The sequence below is a fragment of the Chelonoidis abingdonii genome, chromosome 22 (assembly GCF_003597395.2).
Source record: "Chelonoidis abingdonii isolate Lonesome George chromosome 22, CheloAbing_2.0, whole genome shotgun sequence".
NCBI classification, from domain to species: domain Eukaryota; kingdom Metazoa; phylum Chordata; order Testudines; family Testudinidae; genus Chelonoidis; species Chelonoidis abingdonii.
Genome location: NC_133790.1, coordinates 8,994,321 through 9,015,739, shown reverse-complemented (window position 1 = coordinate 9,015,739; position 21,419 = coordinate 8,994,321). Strand labels below are relative to the sequence as shown.

At 51.0% G+C, this 21,419-nt stretch overlaps 1 protein-coding gene across 19 annotated transcripts in view; it reads left to right on the top strand.

Annotated features, from left to right (window-relative positions):
* The window catches only part of NCOR2 (nuclear receptor corepressor 2), a 428,298-nt gene extending 407,245 nt beyond the window's left edge, over positions 1-21,053 (top strand). For 13 of the 19 annotated variants that reach the window (XM_075060008.1, XM_075060007.1, XM_075060003.1 and 10 more), the window contains 10 exons: positions 602-1,149; positions 5,318-5,461; positions 6,856-7,007; positions 7,396-7,589; positions 8,892-9,041; positions 9,973-10,118; positions 11,914-11,967; positions 15,989-16,222; positions 18,900-19,079; positions 19,426-20,761. In XM_075060008.1, the coding sequence (XP_074916109.1) occupies positions 602-1,149; positions 5,318-5,461; positions 6,856-7,007; positions 7,396-7,589; positions 8,892-9,041; positions 9,973-10,118; positions 11,914-11,967; positions 15,989-16,222; positions 18,900-19,079; positions 19,426-19,601 (1,978 nt within the window). In that variant the 3' untranslated portion in view covers positions 19,602-20,761. Of the gene's footprint in view, positions 1-601; positions 1,150-5,317; positions 5,462-6,855; positions 7,008-7,395; positions 7,590-8,891; positions 9,042-9,972; positions 10,119-11,913; positions 11,968-15,988; positions 16,223-18,899; positions 19,080-19,425 lie in introns of all 19 variants that reach the window. The other 6 variants (XM_075060010.1, XM_032800644.2, XM_075060005.1 and 3 more) reach the window with 6 other exon arrangements.
* Positions 21,054-21,419: the final 366 nt, after the last annotated feature.

The following is a 21,419-nucleotide window of genomic DNA, read 5'->3' as shown; positions in this document are numbered from 1 at the left end:
TGGTGGCGCCACTCCAGGGGGCGCCCAGCCGACCCGCCGAGTGTTGCTAGGGTAAAAGTTTCTCCAACGGCTGTGCACGCGGTGCGCACACACCTACCTGGAATGGATATGAGCAACACATCTCGAAGAACAACAGTTACAAAGGTGAGTAACCTTGTTTTATCTGACTCCTCTTGCTCTCTGGTATTATGCTACAGTCTGCCTGGGACTTTTTTACCCCAGTGCAGTCTCATGCTTAAGTTTTAAATGGGGAATCAGCCACACTGGTTAAATGGAACATGGGCAGGGTTCTCCGCTCACTTACGTCAGTGCAGATGAGGAATAACTCTGCTGAAGTCCAACCTGGTGTAAACAGGACCAGAGTCAGGCCCCGTTTGTTTAGTTTTCCGAGGAAGACGCATTGTGACCGTCTCCTATGTCAGTTTCGCATAGTTTGGCATTGAATCCATTAACCTCCTAGTAACATGCACCTTAGCTAATACCTCTATAGGGTTACTGAATTTGACAGGAGCAAACAGCCTAGTTCCTGTGGGGGTGGGGAAGCTGCAGCGTCTCTCAGCCCCATGGTCATATTATCTCTGCATTCTTTTTTGCTTTGAAGATCCTCCACCATCACCACCACATCACCCATCCGCTCTGCAGGATATCCCACGGCATCCGCCCTGCGCTGCTCCCTCAGTGGAGTGGACAGCTATGCAGCCATGATGGACCCTGCTCTCCTGCAGAAAGAGGCGTCCAGGGCCCGAGAAGCCAAGGTAGAACGCCCTCAGACTGACAACAACATGTTCACCTCAAAGCTGCCCAGTGGGGCAGGCCTGGAACAGTCATCGTCACCCGTTAAAGCCATGGAGTCCAGGCCCTTACCAGCCTCCGGGCCAGGTTCTACCCAGCAGTATAGCAGAGGACAGGGGAAAAACCAGCACCATCATCCACCCCTGGATCAGCAGCACGCAGTCTCGGTCAATGAGCAGCACAGTAGAGAAAAGAATCAAAGTAAATCCTTTTCAATGCAGGAACAGGAGCTCCGAGTACTCGGTAAGACCACCATGACAGCGGCCAGCTTCATAGATGTGATTATCATGCGTCAAATTTCTTGCGATAAGGGGAAGCGAGAAAGACGCTCGCTAAATAACGACTCCGCTAGTGATGGTAAGAAATTGGAGGGGCGGGTGCCAGTCCAAGTTTGTGGCCTAAAACCAATTTGTTTGTTTGTTTTTATTTTTTGAATTGCACGTTTTGGTGGTTGGCTTTTTCCACTTCCTGAGTTTTTTGGAATCATTTATTCCAGTCTTATTTTTGTTGTTTGTTTTAAAAATCCTTCCTCCACCCCACCCCTCTCCCCTTTTTTTTAATTTTCCTTTTCCGATTCTTGTTTTGCAGCTCTAGTTCATTTCCTGGTATTTATTTATTTTATTTTACCGTCTTGATTTCACTGTAATTAGCAATTCACATGTGGCCTACGTTAAAGAATCATGGGTAATAACTCAAACAGCAGGGATCTGGGGGGAGGGAGCGGGAATGTCTGATTCTAACAGGACAGCATTGGCAGATAAGAACAATTTCCCACGTTGGCACAATGCCTTTCAATTTGATAGATCCCAAAGCAGTGTATCAATTTGTCTATCAAATGATGCATCAGTGCTTAGATGCCATGGTGACAGGCACTATATAAGACATAAATATAGATAGTATACTGTACACGGGGATCATGTAGCTGCCGTGGAATGCAACCACTTCTGGAGTGAAACACAGCAGCTGCTTAACCCAGCACAACAGCTTAAGGCACAAAATGAAGTAGAATGTGTTTATCCAGGCGAAACTGCTGTTGGGCGGGGAGGAGGGTGGATCTAAGTTCATGCCCATCTCTGTAGGGACACTTATGGGGACAGCTGCGCTTTGGTCCAGAGCAGACCCCTGGGTTCCATTTAGATATTTAGTTATTAACAAGCACCATGTAATGCTTAGCGCACAGGGGTCCTGGAGGCTAAGCGTGTCACAGTGTTATCTCTGTGAATCTCTCCTGCACGTCTGCCCTGGGTCCCAGCATTGCACTCCCATGCATGTAAACCTTAGTGCACGGTGTGCACCTGACAGTCCATGGGGATAATTGGAGAGGAGAATTTTTTTTCTGACTCTGTTCTCTGAATCTTCCCCTCTTTGCTCTTCAAGATCTTACTAATAAGCAGTGATACTTGTCATTGGGCTCTTCCAGCCAGCTGCCAAGAATGCTCTGCTAGCTATGAATACACACTCACCTTCGGCTTTAGTGCGGCATTTTTTCCTGACACTAATAAAACACACTAAAGCATTTCTGCAAATACATCAAAAAAAAAGCAGATCATTGAGAAGTCATGCAGCGTCAAGATTTCCTCTGAGCCCATCCAGAGAGCTGGGAGTTGCAACACTCCACCTTACAGTGGCTAGAAATCCTGCTCGGTCAACAGGAAGGATGAGGTGTCCCAGCCTAGAGATCTCAGCAAGGGGTGCTACTGTAAAAGATATCAGCGGGGTAGCCAAGTTAGTCTGGATCTGTAAAAGCAGCCAAGAGTCCTGTGGCACCTTATAGACTAACAGACATATTGGAGCATGAGCTTTCGTGGGTGAATACCCACTTCGTCGGATGCATGTAGTGGAAATTTCCAGAGGCAAGTATAAATATGCAAGCAAGAATTAGACTGGAGAAAAGCAGTTTCTCCTCCCTGGGTGTTCACATCTCAACTGCTAGAAGAGGGCCTCATCCTCCCTGATTGAACTAACCTCGTTATCTCTAGCCTGATTCTTGCCAGCATATTTATACCTGCCTCTGGAAATTTCCGCTACATGCATCTGACGACGTGGGTATTCACCTACGAAAGCTCATGCTCCAATACATCTGTTAGTTTATAAGGTGCCACAGGACTCTTTGCTGCTTTCACTGTAAAAGAGTTTCCCCTTTTATTGGAGCCAAGGCTATGTTGTGCTGCTGTTTTTGACCGTCCCAGACTAGAGAGGGGCTGTGTTCTAATGACCCATAGGCCAGAGCTCGGGACGCAGTATCCCGAAAGCCTTGGAACAAGAATTGATTCCCTCCCACCCAAGCTCTCTGATATGTGCCTGGCCATTCATACATCTACTTCTCTTCCTCCTCCAGACGTGCGTAAACACAAACAGCTCCAAGCCGCTCAGATTTCTGGGGGTCACAGTATTACACACACTCCAACTGCCGCAGTGCTGGCACAGCAAGCTTGTCTGCTTCCCACCCCTGGCTCCAGCCATCAGTCAGATCAGAGTATGACCAGCCAGCCCTGATCAGGGATATCAGCGCCAGCAATGTCAATACAGACAAGCCTTTCAGAGAGGGGTGGAGATCCAGTGGTAGTAGGGTTTGGACTTCAGCTAAGACTCACTAGAACGTGACTGGAGGGAGTGGGGATCTCACGCTAAGAAGCAGTAGCACTGGAAGCAGTAAATCCGCATGAGAAGGGACATGCCCGATGACCAAACAGAGAGTGAGCAGAACTCTTCAATACAAGGCATGTACATGTGTGGGAATGGCACGTCTCCCACTCGGCCCACCTCTCTTCCAGTGACTTCACATGAGTCCACTGATATCCGCTGGGTTCAGTCAGTGAGCCCAGCTTGGCAGGGTCCCTACCTGGGCCGGGATGGGGCGAGCAGCCTGGTCTGGGCATGAATTCAGCATAGGTAGCCAGCTGTGACTGGCTCCCAGAGAGAATGTGCTAGTGACAAGGAAGCCCTTGGTGAAATACACATGGGTCTCGCAGAGCCAAGAGGGAACCGTGTGATTTGTCTCCATTGATAACTCATTGGAACTTGGCTTTAGGAAGTTAAAGTCATATCAAGAAGTGCATGAAATTCCTTAGTCAGAGGGCAGGGTGCAAAGTTGGGACTCAGGACACCTTAGTCCTCTTCCTGGCTCTGCTCTCGATCTGTCCTGTGATCTTGTGGAAGTCACGCCACCTCTCCGCATCTCCATCTCGCTGCCTGTAAGACAGGGATAATGATGATGCAGTGTTGCCAGCTTTCAGAGTTTTATCACACATTTCATTTTACACTCCAGCTCCTGGAGAATCTCAATTTTCATTTTTTTTTAAAAAAAGAGTGAGTTTCTCACCCCATAGTAGCAGATAAAAGCTTGAAAATGTGACCTGCGTGCACCTCAAAGGCTCAGAAACCTGAAGGAAAATAATAAAAACCCAACTGTTGTTGTATTTTTGTTTAATCTTGTGGCCCCAATCTCACAGTTTTGGGGTGGCCTGTCTCACAATTTTTGGCGGGTTGAGGTTGGTAGTGGTGTTATACTGGCTTTCCTTTGAGATCTATCAGTGAAAATGCCACATAGAATAGTTAAAACCCAACACCCAACCACAACAATCATTTACTTTTCATTGTGTATGTGGCTTTTATCTGTTTGTTTGCGTTTCTTTGGTGTGGGAGGTGTGAATCCAGGCTGGTCAGGTTCACTGCCTTGAGCTGTTGTTTGGGTTTCCAGCTCTGCAAGAAAATGTGGTGGTGTTTTTTTCATTGTAATTGAAAAGCAAATTTGTGAAAAGCAGCAAATGTGGCTGGCTGTGTGTTTCTGTGTGTTTCTCTGCTGATTGTCAGCCAGTTCTTCTGATGCTACTGGTGCTGCTCAATGCACCTGGGGCTATATCTACACAGCACGTGAAGGTGTCATGATAGCACGGGTAGGCACCCCCCATTCTAGCTTTCTGTCTCGCACAGGTAACAGGAGCATAGATGCAGTGATATGGGCTTCAGCATGGGCTAGCCACGCAAATATAAACCTGCTGGGGAGCCTGGGAATGTTCTTGGGCAGCCAGCCTGTACTGGGGTCCATCCCACTGCAACTTCATTGCTTTTATTCCCCATGGTAGCGAGGTTAAACTTAGCGGAGTATGCATGCCCAAGCTACAGTCGCACCTTCTCTTGTAGTGGAGATGTGCCCTTAATGCCCCCTGGCATATTAAGAAGGGCTGCAAAAGCTGCAGCAAGGCGGGTATGTCCTACAGCTTTAGATGTAAGGTCTCTGGATATTTCTGTCGCTTCTTTACTGATGCTGAAGATCTCAGTGCAGCAGCAGTTGCAGGACACATAAGGTTAATCGCAACAAAGGAAACACAATATAAAAAAAGAACAGGAGTACTTGTGGCACCTTAGAGACTAACACGTTTATTTCAGCATAAGCTTTTGTGGAATAAATGTGTTAGTGTCTAAGGTGCCACAAGTACTCCCGTTCTTTTTGGGGATACAGAGTAACACGGCTGCTACTCTGAAACCTGTCACAATATAAAGGCCTTTGCTTCCATTTCCCCAGGGTTCCATGGAGGCTACAGCCCTGATGGCGTTGAAGCAGTGAGCCCGGCGAGCTCGCCCAGCGTATCCCACGAGAAAGGGGCAAAGGTGCTGCCGGATGTGGAGAAAGGGCACGGGGACCACAATGTGAGACAAAAACAGCAAGGTGAGAGGCTGCCGGGGCTGCTGCCGCCTCAGATCTGACATGGCAGGAGGCCTCCTGCACTGCCAACATTCCAGCCCACAGCCCAGTCAAAGGCTGCTAGGCAAAATACGTGAGGCTCTGTCCCCTTCCCCTTTGTGGGTGAGGAGTTTCCCTCTTCCCCGGCACAATGGGCTGTGTCCGCACCAACCTGCATTCCCTGAAATCTCCCCCTGGGGCTATGCTTGTCTTAGCAATGGGCAGATTCAGGGAACAGAGGCTAGTGGTGGCAAGATGAATGGAGGGACCCATCAGGAAGCTTCTGCCTTGCAAAGATCCGGCCGTGTCCTTGAGAAGGAGGTTGGCCTTGCCATTGACACTCTGGATGGGGACTCAGGAAATCTGGGTTCAGTTCCTGGCTCCGCCATGGACTTCCCCTGAGAGCTTGGCTGAGTCACTCTCTCGTCCCCCACTTCCTCTGCCCTCTCCATTTATATGGTGAGCTCTTCAGGGCAGGGACTCTCGCTCACACGGCGTGTGTACAAGCACCTAGGACAAGGGGGCCGTGATAGGGCCTCTAGGCGCTACCCAGTGCGAGCAATAACAATGCCAGGCTGGCACTAGTGCATGGTGACAGGCAGCGCAGGGAAGAGCTGAAGGCAGGGAGCAGGGAATGTGCCTTGGCTGGCCATGCTGCAGGAAAGTGCTCATTCCCTTCTGGGCTGGGGTGTGGCGCGCAGACGACAGGCTGAGATGGGGGAGGAAATGTGCGGGGAGGCAGGAGAGGCTTAGAAGGAGGGCGGGATGCGTTGGTAGCCAAGGGCCCATCGGTCTCCATTTGCACCTGGCTGGGCATGTTTTGCTGGAGCTGCCACCAGCATTTGAAGAATAACCTTAGCACGCCATGGACTTAGCAGCCTCCCATTGGCGGTTCCTGACAGCAGACTGGTACAGGGAACTGTGGCTCTGCCAAGGAATGTCTCGTTAGTATATTAGCTAACGGCGGCTGCTTTACATGCCCAGTGGATAGCGCTTTTCATGGGAGCATTCCAGAGTACTCTATAAATATTCATTAATTAATTACCTGGGAGCACCTCAGTGCCCCGCCTGATTAATAAATACTATCGGCCTCATTTTAAAGATAGGGAAACAGAGGCACGGAAAGCTTAAGTGACTGCTAGTCACTGGCAGAGTGGGGGATAGAGCCCAGGCCTCCTGACTCCCTGTTCCTTGCTGTAACCCCTAAACCAAATTCCCTGGAGCGTCGTCTCTGGCTTCTTCTGTAACAAGTAAGTAGCCTAGTTTAAAAACACAGTTTGATTCAAGAGAGGAAGGGCAGAACAGAGGGTCTGTGCTGGGTAGGTGGAGTCGCTGTGTGATTGCCCTGGGTTGTCATGACCGGTTCTTTCCTTTCACAGGCTCCCTGAAGCTCTCTGCAGCAGAAGCAGCTCACATGCAGCACCTGCGCCAGTTGCCCGAAGGCCAGCAATCCCCGTGCCAGCTGCTGCAGTCGTCCCAGAACATCAAAGGCCACCAGCAACGAGTGGTCACGCTGGCTCAGCATATCAGCGTAATCAGCCTCTCTCCTCTTCCCATCCGGGAGTTGTTCTGGGGCGTCTCCACTGGGGTCAGCTGAGAATGGGCCAGGAGTGGAGTCAGGAGCCCTGGTGGCAGACCGGGGGAGGGGGTGCTAGCAGGTCACCTCGCTCCGCAGCAATCCCTCTGGCCTTTTGCTTTTGGAGGCAGCAGAGTGCTGCAGAGAAGCCCAGGGAAGAAGAGTGCTTCCCGTCCTCCTGCCTATAAGGACCAGCCAACATAACTAGGAGGGGAGAAATAACTAGGGCGCAGTGCCAAAGGGTGCCCTCCCATCCCTTCCTCACTGTCTCTCTACCACATAAACTACAGCCCAGTGAAAGGTTGTGCACAGGAGTGGTGACTCAAGGAGTTTCTTCTTCTAGGAGGTTATCACCCAAGACTACACGCGCCATCATCCTCAGCAGCTCAACTCCCATCTCCAGACCCCAGTGTACTCCTTCCCCGGGGCCACATGTCCTGTGCTGGACCTGCGAAGGACACCCAGTGAGGCTTACATCCAGCCGCAGGAGCACGCTCCGGCCTCCAGAATCTCCCCGCAGAGCGAGGGAGACAAGAGGTGAGTTCAGCACCAGATTGGGACAGCTATGGCTCATGCCTACTTCAGCGGTCTCTGCACCAGGGGGAGAGGGAGCGTTTGGAACACGTTGGAGCAAGCACAGGCAAACTTCCCGGTGGAGACATGGCATGTTGTAGTTTTAACGTGGCTTAGCTGGTCACGGGGAGTTACAGGCGCCCACTGTAGGGTTCACATCGGCCGGCTAATGCAGCTTGCCCCAGCCACACGGGGATTTTAACGTGGTAGTGATCATGCTTTTAAAACACACACCTTTTTTCTAGTGTGGACAAACAACCGAGCCCTAATCCTGAGCTTTCCCCAGCGCCTGACTGTTCTTAGGACAGTTCCCTGCAGGACCCGTCTCTCCCTGCACCTAGTTCCCTCTGCCCCAGAGACGCTCTCCGCTCTCCCGGATAGCCCAGACCAGGGCTAAGCGGACTCACCTGCCAGCATGAGCAGCCAGAAATAGCAGCTTTCTTATGCAGGGGTCTAGCTCTGGATAGTAGGGTAACTCAGGAGCAGAGCCCTGCATTTCCTCTGCAAGGTGCTAGAGCCTGCCCCCTGTTGACTGCAAGAGGAAACAACGTGCTCAGTAGTAAAAAAAATAAAACCTAGGAGAAAATAACAAGAACAAAAAAACCCTAGAGAAAGTTCCTGACAGCTCCTGTTCATCTTTGTCCCTGGAGATGGGTGGAGTTTTGAGCCCTTGTACTTTCCACTCAGCCATCTTAGTGCTTTTGGAGGGTGCAGGAGTGTCCTATGTGCTCCTGGAGACTGTCACAATGTGTTAACACTGCAGCACAAGAACACAAACTCTCTGGACTCTGCAGCTCCATACCTTTGAAGGGTTAATTCTCCATAATGTCACAGCTTTGACTGACGTATTCTAGAGGAGTTTAGATGAGGCTCGGCTCACTGCAAATTGCAGGATGTCGCTCTGAGTAGAGGATGTACTGATAGGACACTTGATCTGAGCCACAAAGTCCCAGGGTTAGTTCCTCTATTTCTGCAGTGTAACTATATTAGGGCCAATTGCAGGATTACATATGAGTTGGCTACAGCTTTGGGGTCTGTCTAAATTTAATCCTTATGATATAGGTCGTGTAGTTCAGAAACACACAAAGCGTTTTGCAAACGTGCAACTTAAGGGTAACATTAAGGGTTTGGGCGGTTGGTTTCCCCCTTTTCCATGACACTCCAGTTTGCAGAAGGGTTTTAATCCCTCTTCTCCTGGAGCTGCTGTGCAGAGGTTAAGAGCACTGTAATGGAATAACAGCGTCTCACTGCACTGTCTGTCCTCAGATCTCCTGAGCAGAGCAAAGCGACTGTGGGAAGTGCACCGGATGACTGCATTGAGCCTGTCTCGCCACCAGACGGCATGGGAGAGCTGGAGCACACAAGGATCACCTCGTACCCAATCTTGTACCGAGAGGGAGAACAGTCAGAGCAGAGGTAACCCCAGGAGATGGGGAATGTGGACTCTTCCTGCCTGGCCGGGGGTTACAGCACACAAGCAATACTCTGAGGTTTTCCTTCCCCTGAGCGTTCTACTCTGAGCGCTTTGGGGGCAGAGACGTTTGCCCTCCAATGGCAGCCTGGAGTCACTCAGTGCTGCCTGCCCTTGAGCGCTCTGGCTCCAGCCATTTGTATTGCTGCTGGGGTTGGATATGCCACCAAACAACAGGGGTTAGGGATTAACTTGCTTTGCAACCTCTTCCCGAAATCCTCCCCTCTGACTGCCAGCACCCGGGGACAGCACTTTGCCTCCCATCTGTGGCTGTCCAAGCATAGTTCATTAACTCTCACACCCCTCTGCGCAAAGTATTTGACCCGTGCTGCAGGGTGATAGATGGAGGCTGAGTGACTTTCCCCAAGGTCACATGCAGAGGCAGTGTCAGGAGTGGAACCCAGGCATCTTGACTCCTTCCAGTTCTTCCCTGCAGCTCAGGACCAGCCTGTCCTGGCAGCTCAGAGATCCCCTGCCCTAGTCCTCAATCTGTCCCAAGGTGCCCTACCAGGTAATCTTTCTGCTCCAGTGATTGGCTGAACAGAAAGAATTCACTTCCAGGGTAGGGGATTTTGGGGCTCAGAGGAGAATTTTGTTGGGGCCCTTGACTCTAGGGTAAGAAGAACTAGGCCAGAAGTGTTTCTCTTCCAGCCAAGAGACGTTTTGTGGTCTGGGACCTCCTGGAGGAATAAGCCACATTGTATTTAGGGGCCTTTGACAACATGACTCCTAAGTCTAAGCTAGAAAGCCTCCAGTATCTGGGTGGCCTGGGGGCTGGTTCAAAGCATAGGATGGCTAATGGGATTGGGGCTCTCTAGACAGAAGGGCATAGATTGGGCCTTGTGCAGCCATTGCTGATCGCCTTTTGCTTCACAGAATGGGTTCCAAATCCCCAGGAAACAACACCCAACCCCCAGCCTTCTTCAGCAAACTGACCGAGAGCAACTCTGCCATGGTGAAATCCAAGAAGCAGGAGATCATCAAAAAGCTCGGCACGACCAACAGGAGTGAAACGGAGTACAGTAAGGCTTCCAGGCTGGGGCTTTCACACAGCAGCCGCTGAAGTGGGCAGGGTGGGCTGAAGGCACCTTGCAAAACCAAAGAGTAGCCGCCTTTCTGACATGGCTGCTGCCATGATTTAAAGGGACAGGAGCCCACCTCCCAGACTTGAGCAGTCTGAAGCCAGTTTCTTCTGCAAGTCTGGGGATGAGAATTTGCCGCCCCATGCTCTTATCCCATCCGTGTGATGGTGTATTGTTAAATACAGATGCGAAAGCACATCCTGTGCCTCTCCTGCATACAAGTACCTTGCCTGCGTGCGGCCGGACATGTTGGGAAACGTCTTAGTTCAGTGTCTTCCCACTGCACAGATCTGTCAGAGAGAGGAATGGGGCGGGGAGATTTGCTGATGGGGAAAAGAGATAGAAAGGCAGGTGACTTGGGGTCCTTAAGGATGGGTCATGGCCCTGTATCATGATGGCCATTTAGGTCAAATATACCCCTCCGCCACTGCAAGCCGCATTGATAGTGCCGGCAGCTAGGCCGGGATCTCTGAGATGCTTCTCAGAAGCCAGTCGTTTCTCTGGGGCTGTCGGTCCAGCACCACTCACCAGCACTGAACGACCTCAGTAGGAACTAACTAACAAGTGAAGAATAGAGGAATCTTAAGAGTTTTTGACGTTTTTAAAGGCTGTCCAGCCAGCCTGAATTCTGCCTCCTGAAGATGTATCTGTCAGACTCGACATCAATATTGGTACAGCTCTGAAAAAACACCCAGCCTGACTTGTAGTAGAAATTCATCCCATTCCTTCATTAGCCGCTAATAGAGTAGATAGGATCATAATTTAATTTAGCTCAGCATTATACAGTCAATACTAATTCAATTTGAATCCATCTTATAACAGCTGCACTGGATAAGAAGAACCGAGCTGTCTCGTCCTGTGTATGCTGTTACCATAATCCAACCATGTTGTTATGTTCCTTGGGGGATGCATGGTTGAACTGAGTGACCTCCCACTCATTTCCTTATCGGGGGAAAATATACAGAAATAGGAAACCCCTTGTGTTTGCTGAGAACTGCTGTTATTCTAAGGAAAGCAATACCCAAGTCAAATGGCTCAGCTAAGAGGGAAAATATTGACTTAGTATTTCCCCCTTGCGGAATGCATGAACAAAAACACTTCTTTCGAAATGGGGGATTGAGCCTTTGGAAACACCTCGAAAAGCTCTGGGTTTTGTACCCCAGCTTAACCTCCCAGGGGGCAGGATCTCGGGGTGGAGGGAGACAGGATTGCACTTGTGGACATCAACATGACTCTCTGGAGCTCTGCTTCATTAATGCCAGTAGGTTTAGACCTATAGCGGTGGTTCTCTATTGCCATCTCTGGTCCACTTGGTGAAAGCAGAGTTCTCCCATGCATCCAATGTCCCAAACCACCACTCCTTTCCTGTTGGGCCACCTGGAAGGGCTTTACAGGCCACTGATGATCCATGGGCCATACTTGAAGAACCTCTGATGTTGATTGGCATGGCCAGGGCTTGCTTATTGTCTTAGAGTTGTGTGTCTAGGGGTAGCGTTGCTTTAAAAATGGAGATAATACTTTCTAGTCCCAAACCATCATTCCCCGCCCCACCCACCCACAACTTGAACTTGGCCTGGAATTTTGTCAGTGTGGGTAATGCAGTGTAGGTGCAAGGCCTCAAACTGCATGTCCCATGATCCTCTGGGGTTGAGGAAGTGTTGGGAAGGAAAATCTCCCCTAGGAGTTAACCGTTGTGCGCTGCAGTTCATACTGAGGGACTTTTGTCTTCCTCCAGATGTTGGACAGCCTGGGACAGAGATTTTCAACATGCCAGCTATTACTGGAGCAGGTAACAGTCCCGATATATCTTTATCGTATGTCATACTCTGCCACATGCCATACAGAATTCACAGCGTGAGAAGACGAGGTTCAGCGGGTTCCGGTGTCATTTATTGAAATAAGATACAGTATATTCCTGATGAGAAAGATGGGAGGTGGGAGAATATGTGCCTACAGCCCTTCCCTGCTTTGGAAGCTGCTCTGTTGGGCTGCAGGCTTCAAAGGTCTAGTCCTTTTAAAGCCTCCAGGTTGTCAAAATTTGAGGAGACATAAAAACTTAGATCCGGCAGCACTTTGGCCTGGGATCTGTTGGGTTGGGAAGAAACCACATGACATCAGCAGGGAGGACGCTGTAGGGTAGCAGTATCTTTAAATGGACTCTTACTGGCAGAGGGCTAGCAGCATAAGGGACAGACTCTGCCGCCATGAGGAGGTGTGAGGTGACGGAGCCAATGTTCATATAGGAGCGTGAGTTGGCAAACGGGAAGGTTGGAGCTAGAATCAGAGGGAGAGGGAACAGTATGCTTTAGCTCAACCACATGTGATGGGCTGGATGCAGGGATCAGTGGGTGAGGGTCTCTGACATGTGCTAAGCAGGAAGTGAGACTAGATGATCATGCAGGTCCCATCTGGCACTGGCAGCAGAATTCAAGTCCTTGAACGGTGCTACAGTCCCAGCCCAAAACTCAGAAGAGGCTGCCCACCTTTCCCAGCAGACTTCTTGTTTGATTTTCCCAGATGTGTGTCTTGCTGAAAGTCCCCACGTATCTAAACCATTCAGTGGCTGGTTGGGTGGGGTGGTGTCCCAGGCTTTATCCCGGGGACACTACATCAGGCACACTGACTTGTTAATACTTGCTGAAGGGACATGTGCTGGACAAAGCAATGGCCATCTGAGCCCAGAGGGTGGGGGAGAGAGAGAGAAGACAGGCTCAGATGTTGGTTCCTATACAGACAAATAAACATTGCTCTGAAACTAAGGGGCCTTCAGGCTTAAAGCCTAGATCAGTAACAATATCAGCTGTTAAGTTAATACTTGGTTAGCCCTGGCATTGTGCAAGGCACTGTACGCTCCACAAAAGTAAAGACTATCCGTGGCCTGAAGAGCTTCCTGTCTAAATGACAGGCACAGAGACAATGCAGTGCCCCAAGAACTCCGGGACTGAGACCTGATGGGGAAAGGGGAATGGCTGAGGATAGTCTTCAATGAAGGGAGGATGGCAACTTGGCAAAGCGGGACCGGAAGGTCACGCCACACACCGCCGGGGCATTGTGGTTCTGCAGAGCATGGCCCACAGTTCCGCCGCTGAGAGCTGGGCCTGCCTGGGGGATGAGGAGTGAGTGGGGCTGGCCAGGTTCAGAGGAGGACAGCAGTGCATCCATCCAGGTGGGCCAGCAGAAATTTCCCTGCGGGATGCTGCTGTGGGAACAGAGGTCCCACCTTGTTACTGAGAGGGGACGCCCTTGGCTTTGCCGTTGAGTGACAATGAGTTCCTGTGCGAAAAAGACCTTTGCTCCCTTCCTGCAGGACAGTGGTTCTGGAAATGGAGGGACCGTACATCCATACGGGAGCACACTGCAGGGCTCCGAAGAGCCTGAGTCCATGACTCCTGGCTCTGCGTCTCTCTCTCTCTCTCTCTCTCTCTGGGTCTCCAAGCTCTTCAGCACTAAAGGAGACATTCCAGCTGCCAGCCCCTGCTGCTCCTCCCCGCTCCAGCACCACACGAGGAGTCAAGGCCTCAAGGCCCTGCCAGTGTCTGGGTTACACTCCATAGCAACAGGGGAGCCCTGCAGCCCTGGACTGTGAGGCCTCTTCCCTCCCCACTGAGAGAGAAACCAGCTCCAGGGGGCTCCCCCTGCAACTGAGGGGAATCCGCTTCTCAAATGATGGCCTGTCTTTCCTCAGGCCACCCCTGGGGGCGCAGGCTCCGGTTTCATTTGCAGCCCCTGAGCTGCTTGTGTAACAGGCTTGCCCTTCCCAGCTCAGATGTGTGTCTTTTCAGAGGCTGCTGGAGCAGGGCTGCTGTCTGCCTTTCATCTCCAGAGGCTTCTTTTTCCACACAGTGTATAAATAACCTGTGGAAAGCGCTGCAGGATTTTATTGAGGACCCGCCGAGAATGTTTCCAAAAGGGATTAGGCATTGATAGGGCTAAGAGCAGCACTGGAGTTACAGAGGCTGGAATAGGACAGGGAGTAGCTTGTCCTAGCTCTGCCACTGGCTTGCTGGGTGACCTTGGAAAGTTGCTTCACCTCACAGGGCCTCTGTTTCCTCTTCTGTGCAATGGGTACAGCAATGTCTGCTTCCCAAGGGAGTTGTGGGGGCTTCCTTCTTACCTGGAGTGCACTCTGCACCCCTCAGCTGAAGTGCGCTGTATACACACGCAGCACTATATAGCACGCTTCATGAGTCAGACAGACTGAGCTAGCGTATCACATTGGTTTGCTTTCTGTATCAAACCAAAACCTACAGGCCTCCTAGCTGAGTCCCCTCTCTAAGAACATGAACTTCAGTGGCATTACGCCGGGACTGGTCTTTATGTAGAATGCCTAGAAATGGTTAAACTTCCCAGGGACTTGCACTGGCCCTAAACCCCATTGTTTGGTTGAAAGGCAGGCATCGGCCATGGGTTCTCCGCCCACCCCGCTCTATGCTGGGGAGCTAAGCCCGTGCCCACAGGGCATTCCCACCTTCCTTTGTTTGATCCAAGAGCTCCGTAAGCCCCACGTTTCTGTGGTATCTGCATGATAGAGGCTGCTGGCAATGGTGTTATAAGCTTCCTGGTAAGAGTTAGTGTTGGAGAAGGGAGGCGGTGACCAAAGAGCCAGTTTTTGACTGTGCACAGTGGTTAAGCTGATACATGCCGGCAGCCGAGCCAGGTGGATCCCTTCAGCTGTGAGCTAGGTGCATTGAGGCAGGAGGTTGCGTGTCCTTGTCTGTGTCAGCGGGAGCTCGGGTGGGAGCTGGGAAGTGTTGCAGGGAAAAGCCTGTGGTTAAGGGTTGTTCTGCTGGGCTGAGCGAAGGAGAAGGGCAAACCCTCGGGAGTGTTTGGGACACTAGCCCAGAGCCTGTGTGCTGGGAGCTGGGCGGGGATGCTGCCTGCTCGCAGGGGGAGGAATGAACATGTGCACGCTCCCCTGCATAAGATACAAGGAGGGGGCACCATGGCTGCAGCATTCCTATTGAGAGCAGAGAATTGCTTTGTGGGTGGGAGAGGGGGCAGCAGGCACCATGGGGATTAAGGAAACACAGAATTTTATTTTCTTGCCTGTATTTTGACTCTGTAAGTTTTGTCCTTGCTCGTTTCCTGTAACCCGCGCATTGGAAATGATGGTCCCATGGCTGAGCGAGTGCCCTACGGTTCCTGTGCGGCGCTGCACCATAACTGCATGGCTTCTGATGACTCACAAGCACTCAGACACGTCACTGCATTTTCTGCATCCTGTTTCCTAATGACATTTGACCCATAGATGTGGGGGTCTGGGCCCCGTGGGTGGTGGATGGTACAGGGGCCTGGGAAGGAATTAAACAGCACGGGGAAGGATTCTCTCCTCTTGGCCTCCCCCCCGTCACCAGAGCCAGCAGAGAACAACTCCACAGGAGAGCTAGGACAATTCCCCAGCAGGTCGTTGCTGGGCCGTGTGCCCACAAGGCACTGCCAGCCTCAGGATCCATGCCCTGCAGCCTGTCACTCCTCAGCTATTGAGGCACTGGGGGTTCCATTTAATTTTTTTTTTTAAATCACTCCCACCCCTCAGACTCTTCCTCACTCAGCAAGTAGTTTTCTAACTCCCCACACACACACACCCCCCAGCTCCTGCCAAGCCCTGGGGCGGGGCGGGGGGACGGAGTGCACTGCAGAGCTTAAAAACAATATGACAAATTTTGTTGCTTTGCAAGAATGTGCTGACTGTTTGTTTCTTCCCTTCTCCCTTGTCTCCTTTCTCCCCCCACCCCATCTTTCTTCTTATTTGGTTCCCCCCAACCCATCTCCCACCCCTCACCTCTCCTTCCCCTTTCCGTATCTCCCAGGGCTAATCAGTTGTAGAAGCCAGTCGGTTCAAGAAAATTCCAGTACCAACATGGGGTTGGAGGCAATAATTAGGAAGGCCCTAATGGGTAAATATGACGAGCAGTGGGAAGAGCGCTCGCCTCTCAGTGCCAATGCCAATGCTTTTAACTCTCTGAATGCCAGTGCAAGCGTGCCCGCTGCTATGCCCATAACCGCTGTTGACGGACGGAATGACGACATGCGCTCCTTGCCAGGTCTGCAGCCCTTTCCACCTTCGCCGTTTCTCAGTGGTGTTCAGTCTTTTTTTTTCATCCTCTTTGTTTTGTGTTTTCCCTTCGAGCTTTGTGAATTCGCTGATTAATCCTGGAATCTTTTACATTCATGTCGTAGCCTGAAAGAGGCTGTTGCTTTTTCTCTAAAACACTGACCGGGCTCTTTTCCTTGTTTAATCTCCTTTTCTTCTTATGATGTCAAGGTTTATTTAAAAAAAAAAAAAAAAGATCCTCAGTGGAAAGACACTGCAGAGAAATGTCCATTTCAAACAAATCCCAAGTCGGAGGGAGGATCCTGATTCAGGAAGGCCTTTAAGCCTCCCTGCTGAGCAAAGCATTTTGATTTGCTTAAGGCACTCTGTGCTTCAGTTAAAGCACTTGATTGAAACTAAGTCCTTGAGTGCTTTGCTGAATCAGGGCCTGAGATTGTATTGCCCCAAAAGAAATACTCTCCCAGTGAGAAATCCATGCTCCTCTTAGTAGATATGTGCCCCCTGAATAAAAATAATCCTTTGAAACACACATACCCTGGTGCGGGAATCAGGGAAGGGACGTTTGGGGCACTGGAGGTAGAGAAGCACAAAGTTTTCCATTCCCCTCCAGCCTAGGTGTCCCTAGCTCCGGGGGAAGGGCTTTGAGATCCCCGCAGTGCCAGGGGAAATGACCTCATTCAGATGGCAGAAGGGCTCGTGGTTAACCTCCCATCTGGGGCTGCCCATGTGCCCGCCAGGGGGAGTCTTCGCCCACCCTCGGCTGGGTTGATGGTTAACCACAGTTGTAGATTAGTTCCAAGCATTTCTTTAGCTGTCGATGTTGCCTGCCCACCGTTCAGCTGCTGCGACGGCCTGGCACTGCATCTGTCGCTCTGCTCTAGAAGGCAACCTGGCTCGCTGGTGGCGCGGTGCAGTTGGCAGCCCCCAAAACAGCTGTGGCAGGGGGGAGAGGCCATGTCAAGGGACAACAGAGGGAGGCATTTGGAATGGGAGGGAAGCCTCAAGGCAGCTGAGAATGGTGGGATAAGGCGGTAACTCGGGGTGGGGAACATCCCTGCTGAGGCCGGAAGACATAGACCCACTGCTCCTCCCACCCCAGGCCACGAATCGAGCATCCCAGGATGTGAGAACATGGCTTGCAGGCCTGCACAGCAGGTGAAATGCCCCTGGCTTCAGGATTGGGCCAGTGTACAGCTCTGGGGACAGCCATTCCCACGAATCTCCCCATGCCGCTAGGACAGGTGGATGAGGGTAGAACAAGAAATGTTGGCAGGGGCAGGGAGAGTCCGTTATTCCCCCAAATATTGATTGATTTGCCATCCACATGGGTTAACATGATGCTCTAGTTACAGAAGCTTTGAGTTACGCCTCGTCCCTGGCTAGGTGGGGACATGGCTGTGTTGGACAACAGGGAGCTGTGCTGCTTATCCTTCACCAGCATTGTCCCCACTGCAAATTCACCAGAACAGAGCTCTTCAGGCAGGGCCATGCAGAGGTTTTAAGGGCCTGAGACAAATATGAAAGTGAGGCCCCTACCCTTCCAAAAGCCATTATCATGGAGACAAAGGGACTCGGGTGGGGGGGTTGGAGAGCGCACCCCACAGCAGCGACTCCTGTCCTGCAGGGCTGGGCCCAGCTCCGGGCCTTGTGGCCTGGTGCATGAGGTCACATCACCACTCAGGTTTGGCCTGACTATCCCTCTATCAGGACAGGGGCGGTCAGGTGAGGGTTGAGTGAGTGGTGGAACCCCATGCCCCAGGTCATAGTGCCACTCTAATTCCATGGGCGTGGGGGGCAGAGCGAAATGCCCCCTTTGTGCTCCCGGGCTGCCCTGCATTCAGGCTGTCTGTAGAGAGGGAAGAGGAGCATGTGGGTGCCTGTTCTTCTCACACGCACTCCCTGGCCTACCGAGTCACTCAAGGCCCCTGGCACTGGGTTTTAGATGTTCAATGAGGCGCTCCCCAATCCCTTGCAGAAAGGTTGCCGGGCCAGCAGGCAGGCACTCTTCATCAGCCAACCCCCTCCTTGTGCGTCTAAGTGCGCAGCCCCCATGCCAGACACAAGCTGCTGCAGCTTGCTTCATGGTAGCAGGTGAATTCAGCAAGGAGCCAACAAGGCCCTGGGGTGGCTTGGGGGGTAAGTCGGGGAAGTATTAGGCCCTTTGAGCCATTCTGTTGCAGCTGCAGTAGCTTCTTCATTCCAGCAGAGGACCTTGAAGTCATTGGGCCTTTTAGCGAAGGGTCAATAGGAGTTTGCTGGTAGAATGCCCTGAATACAGGTGCACTCTTGCAGCATGGGAAAACCTGCCCATTTCTGGCTGGAAAATGCCAAGAACTCTATTCTGTACCATTCTCTGCTGAGACGTCTGCCATGAAGGTTAGCAGATGCTAAGCTTCCGGTACCTCTAGTGGTACCTGAAGGCGGCACCTGCCGTTCTGAACATGCAAGAGATATAGATCAAGCTCCTAATGATACTGGGGACTCATCCAGAGACACCTTAAAGGGGCCAGACCTTGAGGAGGTGCTGAGCACCCCGCTTTGAAAAGCAGACTCTTTAAGGCATCTCCAGTCAGGCACCCAAAATCATGAGTGGCTTTTGCAGCCTTGGCCGTGTGGCGTGTTGTCTCCAGTGCTCAGTTTGAAAAGCAGGGTGCTTCTCTTTGCAGGCGGAGCAGGGAAGCCAAAGATTGCTGCCAGACCCAACAGCCGCAAGGCCAAGTCTCCAGCACCAGGCCTGTCCTCCGGAGAGAGACCACCGTCTGTTTCTTCTGTTCATTCGGAGGGGGACTGTAACAGGAGGACACCGCTAACCAATCGAGTCTGGGAGGACAGGCCTTCGTCTGCAGGTAGCGTCGCACTGCCCCCTGGGGGCTTTGGCTCTGCACTCTGCCAGGTGTGGGAGGGTGAGATTACCTCCCCAGACAGACACCCGGGTCAGCATCAGCTGAGTCATCCCCTTAGGGAAGTTACTGCTTATTATCTCTGGAGAGACCCGGTGGGAGTGAGCTGTGCCAGTTCATCTTGCTCTTGACCCCACAGGCCCTGCTGCTCTTCCATTCCTCAGCCTCTCTTCCCTGCCAGTTGTGCTGAATTCCAGGGGGCCTCTCTGACCCTGACTGGGGGGCTGGTGAGTGAATTCCCCACCCTGGGCGGACCATGCTGAGTTTCTCCTTCCCTTCTGCCCCAATTCAGGTTCCACGCCATTTCCATACAATCCACTGACAATGAGGCTTCCAACTGGCGTGGTGACAGCCCCGCCGCCAGCGTCCATTCCACAAGGGAACTCCACTGGCCAGCACCACGCCTGGGAGGAGGAGCCCAAGCCCCTGCTCTGCTCCCAGTACGAAACGCTGTCAGACAGTGAATGAATGAAAGAGAGGGAGGGGAAGAGTGGACACGTGTGGGTAGCGAGCTGGCCAAGGTGAACTTCGACCATATCAGTCCATGGCGCTGTCAGCAAAGAAGCCGGAGCAGCGCTTTTCCAATCGGTCGATTTCTCACATCAGGAAATTTCTGAATCCTCTTCAGTCTAAAGCCTTAAGTCAGCCAAATGGAACCCAGCCTACTTCTCTTTCCAGCACTGGTGTCCTCATGCAGCAGCTGAGAGCTTGAGATACAGTCTGTGAACAGCTGATGGGAAGGGAGAGGAAGTGCCGAAGGATGCAATCGCTCACTGAATCCCAGTTGTTTACTCAGGGGAGACCAGCTGGTGCTCCAGTTCTACTCCTTAGATTCGGTGAGAACGAGCCCATGTTGGGAGGAGAGCGAGCGTGCTTGGGTGCATGTGCATATACTTTATGTATGTGTGCGCCTATGCACACATATAGCGTGTATTCTCTGCCTGCACACCCATGTTGCCTGCTATCGAGTACTTGAAATAGGATTAGACTAGACTGCCCTCCCCCAGCCTCCGGATTGTTCCGTGTGTTTATCAACCCGCGGGCTGCGCCACTGAATTATAAAATCAAAAGCCCCATTTTGTTCCTCTTGGGCTGCTTGGGATGTTCCTTTTTCTTACACGCATCCCCTGCATGGGATTAACTTCCCCAACAAGCCCCGGAAAAGCTTAAACAAATAAAAATTACGGAGGTGAGGGGAAGGCTAAGGATCCACTTAAAACAAAAAGTCCTTCTGAGAAAGAAATCCTTGGTTTATCTTGTAATCAAAAGAAGTTCCCCATATTGTGGTGCATTAATCTGCAGATGAAGGGACTCCGTTGCTCGAAGTGCATTGTTTCCTGAATGGGGAGAAAAAGCAATTGTAAATGATGTATTGGTCTACAGGGTATATTTTTGATACCTTCAGTGAATTATGTCAAGATGTTTGACATGAGGAAGGACTTAAAACAGTGTTACGTGCTGCTTTCAGTCTCGGCTCCTGGAAAAGAGGTTCTGTTATTGCGTGCAAAATTTGACGAGTTTGTCCATTGTATGGAAATGTAAAAAAGGTCTCGTTGATCCATCACAGTTGTCTGTACGTCAGTAGAATGTATTAACTTAGTTTAAAAAAAAAAAAATTATTGCCACAACTGCAGGGCCTCCTCATTATTACATATACTGCTCGTAAGCCAATAGGGATGTTCTTCTCCTTACAGAGCTTCACTCTCTGGCACGGAGATCTCCAGGGAGCCTTTCCGAAAAGCTTGTCAATGTTTTTGTTTGCAGTAGGAGGGGATTTGTGAGAGACATAAAACATTTGTATTGTATTTTTCTGATGCACATGAACGCTCTGCTTTATATTATTTTTCATTCCATGATGTTGGATCATATCTGCAGTTACATGGTTCAAGAACAAAATATTAGACTTTTGTTTTTCCTTCACTTCTGCTTTCTCACTCTGGGGATTTGGGGGAAAAAAGATGATGTATTAAATGCTTTGCATTCTGCACGCTAGAGGAAAGAAGCCCAGGACATAGACTTTCTGCCTCTCCCATTGCCTGTTGGAACAGACAGCTGCTGTGTTGCAGAAAGCTCTGATCTGCTAGGAGTATATTGACGAAAAAGGTTCACATTGTCACACTGTCAATGGGTTTTTTTTCTGACACTGTCCCAAGAGTGATTCTAATGTCAAAGCAACAGAAAGATTGTATGTGGTGGGTGGTTGGGGTGTTTTTACAATATGCAGGTTTTTAACGTTCGCAGATGTTTGTGTCTTTTCTGTTGCGTTTTTTTGTTGTTTTTTTCAAA